Source organism: Onychostoma macrolepis, chromosome 19, assembly GCF_012432095.1.
Source record: "Onychostoma macrolepis isolate SWU-2019 chromosome 19, ASM1243209v1, whole genome shotgun sequence".
Lineage (NCBI taxonomy): Eukaryota > Metazoa > Chordata > Actinopteri > Cypriniformes > Cyprinidae > Onychostoma > Onychostoma macrolepis.
In genome coordinates, this window is record NC_081173.1 from 23,041,668 (window position 1) to 23,056,145 (window position 14,478).

The following is a 14,478-nucleotide window of genomic DNA, read 5'->3' on the forward strand; positions in this document are numbered from 1 at the left end:
AATCAAAAACATAGAATTAGTTTTCTTCTCCACCCAGTGATGAAGTAATTAATGTTTTTGGTGTGTAAAGAACGTTTCGGATGGGATTTGTTTTCAAAACAACTTTTAAGTTACAATAATTAACAGAGGATGGCTGTGATAATGTGCTAATGAGAAGGACTGGGATCTTGGTAGTTTTACTAAAATGTGTCTGCATGGGCATTATGCAAGGTCTCAAACTCAGTCCTGGAGGGCCAGTGTCCTGCAGAGTTTAGCTACAACCCCAAGCACACATACCTATAATTTCCAGGCAGGTGTGTTGAGGTAAGTTGGAGCTAAACTCTCCAGGACGATTCTGGTGACCCCTGGTCAAATGTAATAAAGCCCATAGAAATAAACACAACTATATGTGAATTAATTAAAACATTTATGTACATAATTCATAGACACTGCTACTATCATGAGCACTTTTATCAGTCAATGATCAAATGATTGATTATTGATTTTACACATTTTTTAAAAGAGATGAGATGCCAGCAATATTTAAAGTATTAGTTCTCAAGTCAAGAGTCACTAATACAAAAGAACAAAACTATAAATGTGATATGGTTGAAAAGTTATGTAAATAATTAAGACACACTGATGCTATAATGAGCACTTTTATCAGTCCATGATTATGCTTTTCTTATTGATTTTATTCAGTTATTAAATAAGAAATAACCGAGGCGCTGCTATTAGCACTTCAGTCAGTCCATGGTCGAATAATGTAATACTTGTAACTGTTATTTCACCAAGAAAGTTGCCAAAAAGGTCTAAAGTATAATTTAGTTACAGCTTAGTTATCAAATGAAGGTCAAAATCAATAAGGAGCACTGTCAATAATAAACCACAATCTCATATATTCCTATTAGAGTAGATTTCTCAGAGTCAGAAGTTAGCTAGGTAATTTGATGCTTATAATTTTTTCGAGGTTGTGTGAGGATAAAAACACACATTTTATTAAAAAACACATACATGTCAGTGAAACAAACTACCATCTAGGGCCTTTCAATTCAACCTATAATAATTTATTTTTGTGAAGTTTTAGCTAAGTTAGAGGGCATTTGTGTTAGCGCTTAGATAACTAAAATAGCCTTGCTACTTAGCAACTAGCACCTGACTCTTGAGAGATTTTAATTGCTAGGCAATCTTTTATGACATAAATTCTTACTTTTATTTTTATTATTCTCAATTTAGCAACCAGCAAGTGGCTTTTCGAGTGCGGCTCGTTAACAAACGCATACACGCACAGCACAGACACTGTTTCAATTGGCTCCAGCGACAGTGGGATGACACCACCTCCTGGCGCTGCTTCTTAACTCTGCATTGAGATATAAAACATGCCGTTTGGTTTGGACAGCTACCAGAATCCAAATGGTAGATTTTGAGCCAAATTCATCTGTGGATGAGCAGAGCGACAAGCCAAGAGCTGTTGCCCTTGGGTAGGACGTGAACACAGGCGGCAAACAGGGAAGACGGATGAGGCTATGTCTTCCCAGGAGACAAAGCCGTTATACGGCAATACTGTACGGTAATGGCTGGGCTCTGGGGTCCGTCTCCCGTGGCCTTGCTGAGAATCTAATATAGAGTCTTTTCAAATACACATTATACCATCACGCTTTCTCTGACTTTCAGCGCTACGGGGCGGCAAGACGTGCGTGTGGCACGCAGGGGGTCTTGGTGTTAGCTAAAGACTTCATTAAAGTGCCATGAGGCACAAATGTCAGCACTTGGTAGGTATAATAGCTTCGGACAGAAATGCAGACGTCGCACAAGTATCATCTCGGCAAAGGGACGTCATGTAGATGTGATCCTTAGAGCTTAAGCTCACAACATGGGACAGAGGTTTGGTGCAAAGCAAATCTTAAAATATGCAAATAGCTGTAGTTTTACTTACCTGCTCCCCATCTTTCCGAACGGGAACTGCGTCCGCCGCTACAGGGAAAGAAAGAGATAGACAGAGAGAGAGATAAGGGAATAGGCATGTGGCTTATGCAACCTTTACCGAATATGCTAAGTCAAACTGACAGCTCCTCGCTACATTTTCTGCTGACATTCACACAAAGACCTAAAATTAGATTAATTATCCATCCGAAACCGCCAGCATTCTGTGGGGAAGGAGATTTGTTGCATCACGCTTTTATATATCGCATCATTCCTATAAAATGATTAAAAAAACCATTTAGAGATCGCTGCTTGATGCAATTATGCAAATTATTAGGCATTGTATTTTAAGAAGAGGCTTCCAAGAGATGCTGAATTCAAGATTAACTATAGAAAAAAAAAAGAATGCGGACATCTTTAATATATTTAATACAATAATATTCATTAGATTCATATATATGTTTATTTGGTATCCTAACTTCCTGTGTATTTGCACTTCGGCATCATTTTGATAATGTTGATGGTGTGTGTGTTGACAGTGACTCATTCAAAATGACAAACTAGAAATGACACGTAACCCAGTTTGCACTAACATTTTGAATGATGTGCCTGAAAACAATCACCCTGCAACATTAGAGACTACATAAACACATAATATTGAGGCATAATGACTGTGTTTTTGAGACAAAGCAATAAATGGAGCCGCAGCGTTCAGTGGCGAAACTATGGTGCATGAAGCCAACCAGCAATCAAACAATCATCCGTATCAAATGTATAAACAACAGTATGCAAACATGCAGGTGATCGTGCACTGTAGGGCTGTATAAAAGGTTTAGATAACGGCACACTTGCTGCTCATGCTGTCGTCTTTAGCGAGAGCAAGGAAACGTTTGCAAAGAATGATAAATGGCTGTAAAGGAGAGATTGTGTGGAAGCCCTTACAGCATACGGAGATGGTTTGGTTGTGTATGCTAATTGCTAACTGCGGTCACTGCTCCCCACATTTACAACAATCCAGATTCATCAATTCATTGCAGAACAAGCGTAAAACCTGCCTGCTGTGCTGTTTTTTTTCCTTCGACAATTGCCGCTTGTCAGATTGTACAATATGAGCCCAATGAGACTTTGCGTTAAGCTGCGTTAACACATTGCGACTTTGCCATCTGACACAAATTAGGAAATCAAGAAAGATTTATCTTGTTTTATGTGGTAAAATCTTTGAAAATTGTACAGTATGCACCTGGCTTAAAAACAGACTTTAAGAAATTCATCACCAAAGCCCTATTGGGATAGTAATTGTCTCTCAAGGGGAAGACTGTAAAAATATATTTGTATGGCTCTTCAGTGATAAAACTGTTTAGATGCAGATTTATTCATGGTGGAGGAGCAAGTTTTGTGAAAATGCACTTCTCATGTTGTCAGTCGCATATTTAACATTTATTTAAATATTCTATTTAATAATAGGAATGATTTTTTTCTTGCATTTTATCTCTTTAAATGATGGATGCTGTTTTAAAAATTGGCAGAAATTTGAAGAAATAAGTTAACATAGGTATCTGGTTGACTAGTAAAATGATTAGTATTGCAAACCCTGATTTATATAAATGTATATAAGACATTTTAATTTTTTATTGCATACCTGTTGCTGCCATAACAATGGCGAATTTCAAAGACTTACATGATTTTCTTTTTCTTCTTAGCAGCTCCCACTCACTGTAGTGGAGCAGTGATGTATTATTATTCCTGTAAACCGTTTCCAGCATTTCAGAAATAAAAGTCTATTTTTAAAATGCATGCTGAGCACGTCACACTAAAAGATCCAAGTCTGATGATTTTTCCATATGACAAAAGAAGTCTTTTATGATTCCAAAAAGTCTTAAACCACAAAATCGTGGCCAAAATTGTGTTGTGTTGTGTTGTCACGGTGCACATGTACGTAATTATTAGTGAATGAGACCCTGTCTAGCTGCAGTATACTCTCACACTCCCCCATTTCTCTCTATTCAATTTAGGTCTATTTAATTTAGCTCAATATCAGTGAAATTGAGTTGAGCATTGGCTTGATTCATTGAACTCATTTACAACAGTCCTAAACCATTGACGCAATAGAATAACAATATTGTGATGGGGTTAATCGCATCAAAACAGAATGTACCAGTCCTTGTTCTATTTGCATCTGATTTTTTTTTTCTTTTTTCACTCCAGACTCCAGACTGATTTGGATCTCAGAATGCATTAATTGCATCCCGTGCATGTGTGTGTGAGCGTGTGTCTTTTAATTGCTGGGCTCTCTCTCTCTGTAAGTACAGCAGAGCCTTTGGGCCTCAGGGCCATTTCCTCAATCAACCTAACCCACTCTGGAGAGACGGATAGAGCCATGCAGAGCAGCGCAGCTCTGGAGGAGACCAGTGAACAAGAGTGAGGAGTAAATAGAGAAAGACCTTAAAGTGAGTTAAGGTAAAGCAGATCTACTCATAATCAATTACAAAGGAGACAATCAGAACCAACAGACCAGAAGATCAGCAACCATGACTAGATGAGAGCTATGATAGATAGAATAAGACAGAAAAAGATAGACATAATGAACGATAAATTGAACAGACAGAAGACAAAGAAATAGATAGATAGATAGATAGATAGATAGATAGATAGATAGATAGATAGATAGATAGATAGATAGATAGATAGATAGATAGATGAAAGGATGGATGGACGGATGAATCGCTGCACATCCCAGCTGTCAGGACCCATAACTTTCTATCCGTCCATTCCACCATGATGTTGTTACGGACAAAACACTTCCACTCATGCAGGAAAACACATTGAGAAAATCCCAAGAGACATGAAGGATAAGCCATCGCATCCAAGGTCGCTAAGCACCACATGGCCGCTGCACTGTTTACCCTGCCCATCTACATTTATGTCTGAGTCTGACACTGAGCATTATGAGGGCCGGAGCTTCAGGGGAAAGGAAAGAGAGAGCGAGAGAGACGGAGAAAGAAGCAGCCAAACGGGATAAACAAATCTGCATGTGACGAGGATAAAAGCTAACGTCAACACGCAGTGAACGACAAGGAACAGGATGAAGATTCCTAGACACCCGGCGTAATCCTGACGGAATCACGGGGAGAAGCAGCAGAAGCTCTGCATTGCCAACAACCAGATGGAAGAAACAACTGGACCATGGGACAATCTGGCTTGACAGATCTCACTGCCTAGCATGTCTGGGTACATCTTTGAGATTGTATTCTACAGCAAAAGGTAAAGGTGGAGAAAGGGAAGAAAAAGGGACAAATAAAGGAATGCAGGCTGGAACTCTGACACACGGTGACGCTCACAGTGACTCTGATTAGGAGCGAAGTCCAAGAGGCTGACTCACCTCCAGTACTGAGCCAAAAACACATGGAGAGGAGGGGGAGGGACAGGAAAGAAAGAGACCGAGGATGAGAGAAAGACTGAGACACCGAATGAAGGAAGGAATGCTATGCTATGCGATATAACAAAGAAAGACTGAGGACAATAGAGGGTAGGCGTAAAGAGATTAAAATGACACTGAGTTAAAAGACACAGAGAAAGAGAAAAGAGTCAGAGAGAGGCTCAGAAAGAGTCAGAGGGAGAGCACAGAGTTACAGACCATCAGAGTGAAGAAGGGAAGACAAAATGGGTATTTACACTTAATCGATCAGATTGCTATCCGATTGGGTTTGTGTCTAAGCAAAATGGATATTAATCAGATCTGCTCTTCCCAAACTATATGGATGCTAATGCAGAGCAGTGAAATTTTCTGCTGAATGCTCTCTTCGGCTCAAATGGAAAATAGTGTTTGAATTCTGAGATCTGGCCTGAACAACAAGACGCATTTACGCAACTCAGAAACATCTTGTATGCATTTTAAACCACTTCTGAGGTGGTCTGAGGGTATGTTTACACGACAACGATAGTACTAAATACAGAAATGTTTTTCTTTTGCATCTTTGAAAAGTTTAATGTACAGACATCAATGTTGTCAAAACAATTCCATTTCAGATGGATATGCAAAAACTAATAAACCGCTGTATTTTGCATGCCAGGCATGTAGGTGGCAATGTCACCACTACTCCTTGCGCATGCACACATTCTGAACACGTAATACAAATGCGCATGATGTCACCATTTACACACATTCACATTTTTGTAGTTTACACAAAGACGACAAAAGTATTGTTTTCAAAAACATGCACTTTGAAACCCGTTTTCAAAAGTTTGTGTGCAGGCCCCCAAAACGCCAATGTTATGTTAATGAATGGCCAAAATGCATAAAAAGTTGTCCGTTTTTAACACTCACAAATGTATTTTGCAGAGCACTCGCTCACTTTTCATGATTGTATAGCAATGGGAGCAATAGAAATGAACTGACCAAATGTAAATACCTCTGAAGAGAAAAAGACTGAACTTGAGTGAAAAGGGGACAGTCAAGGAGAGATGGGGAGTATATATGAGAAATAGAAGCATGAACAGCAACTAAATTGAACAGCAGCAGTCACTGTTTAAAGGAGTCAGTTAGTTATCAAACTAGGCCAAAGTCTGGCCTTTAATTTGAGAATTAAATTATACCAAAATCTCATTTTCTGTGCTATAAAAAAGCTGCATAATGAATCTGAACAAATAAATATCCAAAAAAATAAATATCATCAAATTATATCAGCAAGTATATATGCAAAATTACCTGGAATATACTGTATACAGTACTATATACTGTGTACAGTTCAAAAGTGCGGGTTCAGTAAGATTGTTTTATATATTTTACAAATAAGTTATTATTATTATAGTTATTGCCTTATTCTCACCAAGGCATATATCATGTAAATATACAGTAAATATTGTGAAATATTTAAAGAATATTATTTTTAAATTATTAATTTTTATTTAAAAAGTTAAATAACATTTTTATTTGTATTAATTATTTAAAATAATGGGTTTCTGTTTTAATATATTTTAAAAAGTAAGTTATTCCTGTGTTGGCAAAGCTGATTTTTTTAGTAGCTATTATTCCAATCTTTGATGAATAGAAAGTTCAAAAGAACAACATTTATTTGTATAGATATTTATAGATAAATATATAATGATAATGATGAAGGGGTTACATCTTTTTTTTGTGATTTATCTGTGCCATATCTCTAAAGAATTGCATTACTAACCTAACCAAAATATTTCAGTTACAAATAAAGCTATAAAAAGAGAGAGCAAGAAAGAGAGAACGTTTTATTGCATTTCATTATGGTATTGACTTGTGAGGCTGAACATTTCTTCACTTGGGACTTAAAACTCACTTCTAAATTATGGGTTTATGAAGTGACCTTCAACCTAATATTAATGGAAATCTGTAAAAGAAGCAACTGCTTCTGCTGTCTCAAACTTAGTTTGAGCGAACAGACAGGTGAAACTGGATGGCAGCAGCTTAAAATAAGAAAAGTCAGGGGGCACTTTTAGAATAAAACCTAAAAGTAACCTGAGGATTGGTTCCCCTTACGGACAGCACTGGATAAGAAGTGATAAGAGGTACAAATTCACCAGAAGACATTTGAGAACTTCTTGTCTGTCACTCCCTGGGCCTCCATCACCCTCTTTCCCTCCCTTCCTCCTTCCTTCCCTTCATTCGTCTGACTCATTCTTTGCAGTCCTTCTCTCTCTCTCTTTGTGATTCCTCCTGCCCCTTCTGCCTCCTCCTCCTCCTTAAGGAGTAAACCTCTCAATCATACTGAGCCAGTCACCTTGGACCGTGTCTGTCACCACACAAGCTGGATCATGCAATCACATGCAAACACACACACATGCAGGAGATTGAGTGTATGTGTGTGTGTGTGTGTGTGTGTGTGTGAGAGAGAAGTGTAGAGAGAGAACATCTGCATGTCAGCTTGTCTGTCCCTCTTTCAGAGCCTGAAATTAAATCAATACAAAGAGGCATCCCTGAGTAACGCAATAGCTCAGAACAGAACAAACACGTACAGAGAGCGACCCGGTGCAAACATCGGCTTTAGTGCCAAGAGCTCAGCCATCCACCTGATGCCCTCCCAAACACACCTACACGACAGTTCACACCCACAATCCTGTGGCTAACAAATACACACGCTGCTTTACCCATCTACATGTACATTTATTCATTTGACAGATGCTTTTACCTAAAGAGACTTCGAAAACACTGCCAATTTATCATGAAGGACCCAATAATATAAAATGTCACAAATTTCAATAGTAAAGCAGAACACACAACTAGAGTAGACAAGAGCAGAAAGAAATGAGAGACAACTCTTTTATTACACAGCAGTGTGTGATTGGACTTTCAAGCTTGCCAACACACACTTCTCTTGTTATTAGTTATTCAGTCCTGTGAGACACTTACTTGGGATTGAACCATAAGGTCAGATCATTCATCATTCGGCTACAGTGCTCTGGAATTATATATATAGCAGTAAAAAGACAAGCAAATCATAATTTATATCATAATACATATATAATAATATATAATAATAATACAAATATATCATAATACATTTTCTAATAAATATGTATTATAGAATATATAGAAAAACATAAGTACTATTTAAAAACACATCATCATCATCATCATCATAAAGGCAGGATTGTTTTAGTCATATTCTAATTGGTCAATCACAGTATTCCATGGCATCTATACAGTATATATATATACATACATACACACACACATATATATATATATATATATATATATATATATATATATATATATACATACATGTACATATGCATATTACATATACATGTATATATATAATTTATGTATGTAATATAAGACAAGCAAATATATCATAAAATACTCTCCTATGAATATGTATTATGGAATATATAGAAAAACACACACATTAACCTCCTTCACGATGGTGATGTCTTTTTTTAAAATATTAACTAATCTTTTTCTATATATTCCATAATACATATGTCATATAGAATCTGTCATGTGTTAAATAGCTAGAGGAGACTACAAAGCAGCTGTTTAAAATATTAAAATATATACTCACTTAATTCATGATAATGTGATAATGCTTAGTGCTGTGTCTACAGCCACTGATTGACCCTCACTGCTGATTGGTGAAGTACTGAAGAGCGTAATTATAGGAAACATATTGCCAGTGAATATGTTTGACAGCTTAGCTAACATAACAACTTTAATGAGGAAAGCCTGTGAAGTGTCATCTCATGCTCGTTTACCGAAAGCTGTAAGAGGGTATTTCTAGTTTAATACTTTGATTAGCAAATTGCAATTGCCCTTTACAACCTGTCACCAGATTCAGGTATTTCAGTAGTGCCCTTTAAAGGCTGTGGTTGATTCATTACACAATCTTGTGAGAGGAGCAATAGCTGTGTAAGTGACTCTAATTAAAAACCCAAACCTGATATTTAAAAAAGTTTGAAAGTATAATTCAAATGCAATGCATTTTACTGTAAACACAGAATCTCACAAGGATTTGAGATGATCAGCGTAGACCTAAGAATGTTCCTATTTCTGGCTGTAGCAACAATTTGCTTGGTGAGCTCATGAAGTTAAGAATAACCAAAAAAATCGATAACGGGGCCTTGGTTGAGCCATTAAGAGCATCAGTGCAACATGTCGACAGCACATAAATTTCCTCAGCTTACATGAGAAGTGTTTGCTTCACTCAAAATAAGGGGTGAACAACCACAGGCCCATATCAGGCACTTGACCCATATTATTTAGTATGCATCTTGTCCTCTCTCCTCTGCTTTTCGGTCACTGTAAAGTAGACACTATTTATAGCCAAACACACTAAATATGCCATCCACGCTCCTCTCTGGAGCTATCAGATAGCCGGCCAATTTCAGTGCCACAACTTGAAGGCATACGTTTTTTTAGTTATTAAAAAATAAGTATTTCTATAAGATGTGGTTAAATTTAGTTACTCAGCACGGGCTTCCCTAATTACCCAATATTAGACACTTTCTGCAATAGCTTTATTATGTGAAAGAAATCTTCCATCCAGACTCTCTGTTCCTTTGCCATGACAGCTCAATGACAATCAAAGGTCAAATACAGCAGCATTTATTTATTTATCACTCCATCAGCTGCCTGGGTTTGTTTTGATACTGCACTCTCATCTTAATGAGCGTACGGCATCGTAAAACACGTTTAAGAGGAACAATTCAGAGTCTTCTCTCCAGGGTAGCTAGCCTGCCTGCCGTCTCACGGTTACAGCAGAATATTAATCGCGCCAAAACACCCGCAATTTGTCATCAACGGCTGTGTTAACGCGTAACCGTTTGGCGGGAACAGGTGCCCGCCGTTGACTTTGTAGAATTTGACCTACATGTGAGACGCATTCAGCCGGCTCCACGTCACACCAGAGCGCGTTTTGCGCGTGAGCACCTCTGATCCCAAAAAACACCCTCTTCGGTTAACCTGCATGTACATACGTGCTCAAACCTGTGAATCGCTGCTGTTTTCACACAAACAGCTCCAGACATGACCTTAGCACAGTGTCAGATATTGCGAGCTGTTCTGGAGGTGCATCGAATGCAATCGTACGCTCCAAAAATTCCACGTTGGATCTCTAAAACCACTCTGTCTGCACCTACTGCATGCACACGGACACACACGGCTATCAATTCCAGACGCACTAACGGCTCTCAAAAGCTGACACCTCCATCCCGGCTTCCCACAAGCAGCGTGCCGAATCACTGTCAAAGCCTGGAGGACAAACGGCCTTTAACCAAAAGGTTTCCATAGAAACACACACGTTTTTCCCGAGAGGGGGGATGCATGCGAGCATCGCCTATTGCTCCTCTACCCCTGGCTGGTCTCCTTTCAACCTGGAAAAGAAAGGCAATCAAAGCGGAGAGGGTCTTACTGATGGTGCGGGAGCCGATACAGCCCATGGTGTCTCAGCGAGGGCCGGTTTGTGAACGAGGAACGAGAGCCACCCTCTCAGCAGACATTCTCTCCTTCTCTCTCTCTCTCTCTCTCACTCCTCTTCTTCTTCTCCGTGTCTCTGACTCTCCCCTCCTGTCTCTGTAAGGCTGTATGCGAGAGCGAGTGTGTGTGTGCCTCCAACACGCTCTCGCCGTCATCCACCCTCCCTCCCTTCCTCCCTCCTTGCCTCGCTGCAACCCCCTCAATACTCTCTGGTGAGCCGAGATATCAGAGTTAGTCAGTCACTAAGTCAGTGTGTCTGTGAAACGGGAGAGAATGGTGTGAAACCGCTCACCGGCCACTTATGTTCCTGTAAATCCCTTTGTAATTGATACTACTGGTTGTAGTATCAAACAGTCAACAATGACATTGAGAAATGTCAATGACAACAAGAGGAAAGAGCATCAATCAGAAGTTCCACGCAATTCCCTGGAGTTCCCTGATCAATATCTTGAGCAATCGTATACGGGGCATCTCTTTTCTTTGGTTCTCTCCATTATCGCTTGACAATGCGGTGCATCTGTCTCCCCACCCAACTCTGCCGCCCCTCCCTTGCTCTTATTTTCCTGTTGCGCTTGCACTCTCCAAAGCATGCACAAACATCTGTTTATCCTTCCTGATCTCTCGGACTCCCTCTCTACTTGCTTTCTCACCCCTCCAGCTCAAATCGAAGAGTTTTGCACATCTATATAAAACCGGCTCATCATGTTTGCTTGTCATGTCCAGTGTGTCTGTGGAGAGCCGTAACCTTGAATATACCCACACACACACATGCATGCTGTCCAGACCGTATATGCGTACTCTCCCTGCCTCAAGCAAGCAAGGTTTCTCCTTTTTTAAACACATTCTGTCACTGCATTCAGCCAGTGCTGCCAGAAGAAGAACCTTTGAAGAGAAATGGAGAGGGCTAACCCAGGAGGTGTGCTTTGAATCGTATTAAGGACCATGAGGCTGAATTAGTATTCAGGAGGTAGCGAGAGATAGAGAGAGAAAGAGCAAGAGTGATGAGGAGAGGAAAGAAGGGATGACAGGGATGAGAGGAGGAAAGAAAGGATGAAATATGTATTCGTGTGGTAATATTACAGGGGAGCTGTCCAGACAGATGCCGGGGTTGACTGCTTTTCCGCTTCCGTTTCGATATGTATGATTCTCCAAGCATTTCATTTAACACTTTTCACTTGGTGTTATATTGTTTCACATCAAATCGACAATATGTTTTCTATTCTAAAATAAACTTTTAGGTTTAAATTGAGTGCCTTTGCACATTCTTTGGAACTTTATAACATATATATATATATATATATATACACATACACAAACACATACACAATTTTTTGGAAGAGAGTGAGGTGAGCTTTGTTGCCCCCCAAACTGCATGATTTTTGATCCTGTATTTATAAATGGCCCATTATTTACATTTAGTCATTTGGAGACTTAGAAATGACAAATTTGATAAGTACATCTGTCATTAAATTGATTACTTGTATATTATAATCAAAATTATGTAGATAGATAGATAGATAGATAGATAGATAGATAGATAGATAGATAGATAGATAGATAGATAGATAGATAGATAGATAGATAGATTAATGCTCATTTTCATCATTAATATTAATAAATACTAATTAATAGTATTAAGTGTCAGTAAAGACATTTACATTGTTACAAAAGATTTGTATTTCATATAAAAACAATCCTGAAAAATGTATCTTAATTTCAACAAAAAATATTAATCAGCACAGCTGTTTTTTAACATTGATAATAATAAGATTTTTTTTTAACTCCAAAAATTATATCTGAAGGATCGTGTGACTCTAAAGACAAGTAATGGCCATCACAGGAATAAAAACATTTTTAAATATACTAAAATAAAATAAAAAACTTATTTTATATATATATATATATATATATATATATATACTAGTTCACAATATTTTTGCTGTATTTTTGATCAAATAAACAGGTGAGTATAAGAGAGTTTTTTAAAAACATGAAAAAAAATCATTTAATCCTACCACCTTCTCCTCCTGTACATTTTTCTTGTGATGAAAAGGTAACACTTTATTTTAGGGTCTCTTAACTAGTTGCTTATTAGCATGCATATTACTACAATATTAGCCATTTATTAGTACTAATTAAGCACATATTAATTAGTATGTGCTTATTCTACATGACCTTATTCTACATCCCTAATCCTACCCAATAACTAAACTTAACAACTACCTTATTAAGTATTAATAAGCAGCCAATTAGGAATTTATTGAGGGAAAAGTCATAGTTAATAGTGAATAAGTGTACCCTATTCTAAAGTGTTACCATGAAAATGTGTTTACTTAGCATCAATTAAAATAATTTTGCAACAGATCTTGTTAACAAGTTGTGTTAACACAGTTCCGCTTAATCGACAGAAGCAGACACAGTCAAAACACCATTGATAGCACATCATCATATCAACAGCTTCAGAAATTCAGACATCCAAAGTGTCAACGCTTCGCTCTATACAAATGACTCTACACAAATCAATGCCTCAACTTAAAAAAGGAGGCGTATACCCGACACTGAGGGAGATAAATAGAGAGGAAGAGGGAGGGAGAAGGCTCATCCTGACATCACAAAACCAACATTGGGACACCATATCATCATTTATTTATGCACCCAACAGCTTGCCTGAAGTTACAGGAGGCTCTCTCAAAGGGTGAGTCATCCTTTTCTCACTCTCTTTCTCCATCTCCCTCCCTTTCTCCAGCCTATCTCTCATTTTCAAAGCAGCCACTGACATCAAATTCACTTTGAGGCTGGGACTTCCTATGTCTCCCTTGCATATTTTGATTTGTGTGCGTCTGTCTGTGCACATAATAACACATCATTTTAGTATAACTGTATATGAGGCATGCCAGCATCTATAATTTGAAGGTTACATGCTGTTATTTAACTTAACATTATTGTTACTTGCTTTTAGGCTACATTACATGCTGGTATAACTTACCACATACGCTAACTGCATAGCTATAAATAGCACTGAACATGTACTGACCTCCCAATGTGCTGTACAAGGCATGATGATGGGGAAAAATGCTCTTAACAATCCCCATAGCAAACTGCAGTACAGCCGCTGCAAATCCGATTTCTTCCCTCTACATTTGCACAGTGTGAGTACATCAGACCTGCGCTGTGCTGACAGAGCTCTAATTCAGACAGAGAGCCAGGCTCCGGCCCGGCTCTATACTGCCCTTGGCCGTGATCAATAACTCCATGTTAGACCAAAGTAATTCAGCAGGGTTTTATTCACTCGGAACATTTCTTTGGCCCTTTGAGAACGTGAATCACCCAGAGCTCACAGCCCTGTCACTTTGTACTTGTGGAGGGGCTTTATAGTTTACTTGATCTTCACATGGGTTTGCTTGAAAGGGTCAGTTCATGTCTATTGTTGACCTTATGAGAATATATATAACCTCCACCATGCATGTACAGCCATCTGCATGTGCCCTGAAACACTTGTTTGGCTGAATGACTGAGAGTTCAATGTAATTTGCTTCCAGTCTATCCAAAAGATAATTAGGTAAAATAATTTTCTGCCTTTATTTTGTAATATTAATTATAGGCATTTATAACCAGATGACTGGCTATAG

The 14,478-nt window shown here is 38.3% G+C and overlaps 1 protein-coding gene across 7 annotated transcripts in view; it reads right to left on the minus strand.

Annotated features, from left to right (window-relative positions):
- fam131ba (family with sequence similarity 131 member Ba) overlaps positions 1–10,946 on the minus strand; it is a 33,124-nt gene extending 22,178 nt beyond the window's left edge. For 3 of the 7 annotated variants that reach the window (XM_058753466.1, XM_058753465.1, XM_058753464.1), the window contains exons 1-2: positions 10,785–10,946; positions 1,916–1,953 (exon numbers count right to left, since the gene is read on the minus strand). In XM_058753466.1, the coding sequence (XP_058609449.1) occupies positions 1,916–1,953; positions 10,785–10,812 (66 nt within the window). In that variant the 5' untranslated portion in view covers positions 10,813–10,946. Of the gene's footprint in view, positions 1–1,915; positions 1,954–8,281; positions 8,310–10,784 lie in introns of those variants that run through there. The other 4 variants (XM_058753471.1, XM_058753469.1, XM_058753467.1 and 1 more) reach the window with 4 other exon arrangements.
- Between the last annotated feature and the right edge of the window lie 3,532 nt (positions 10,947–14,478).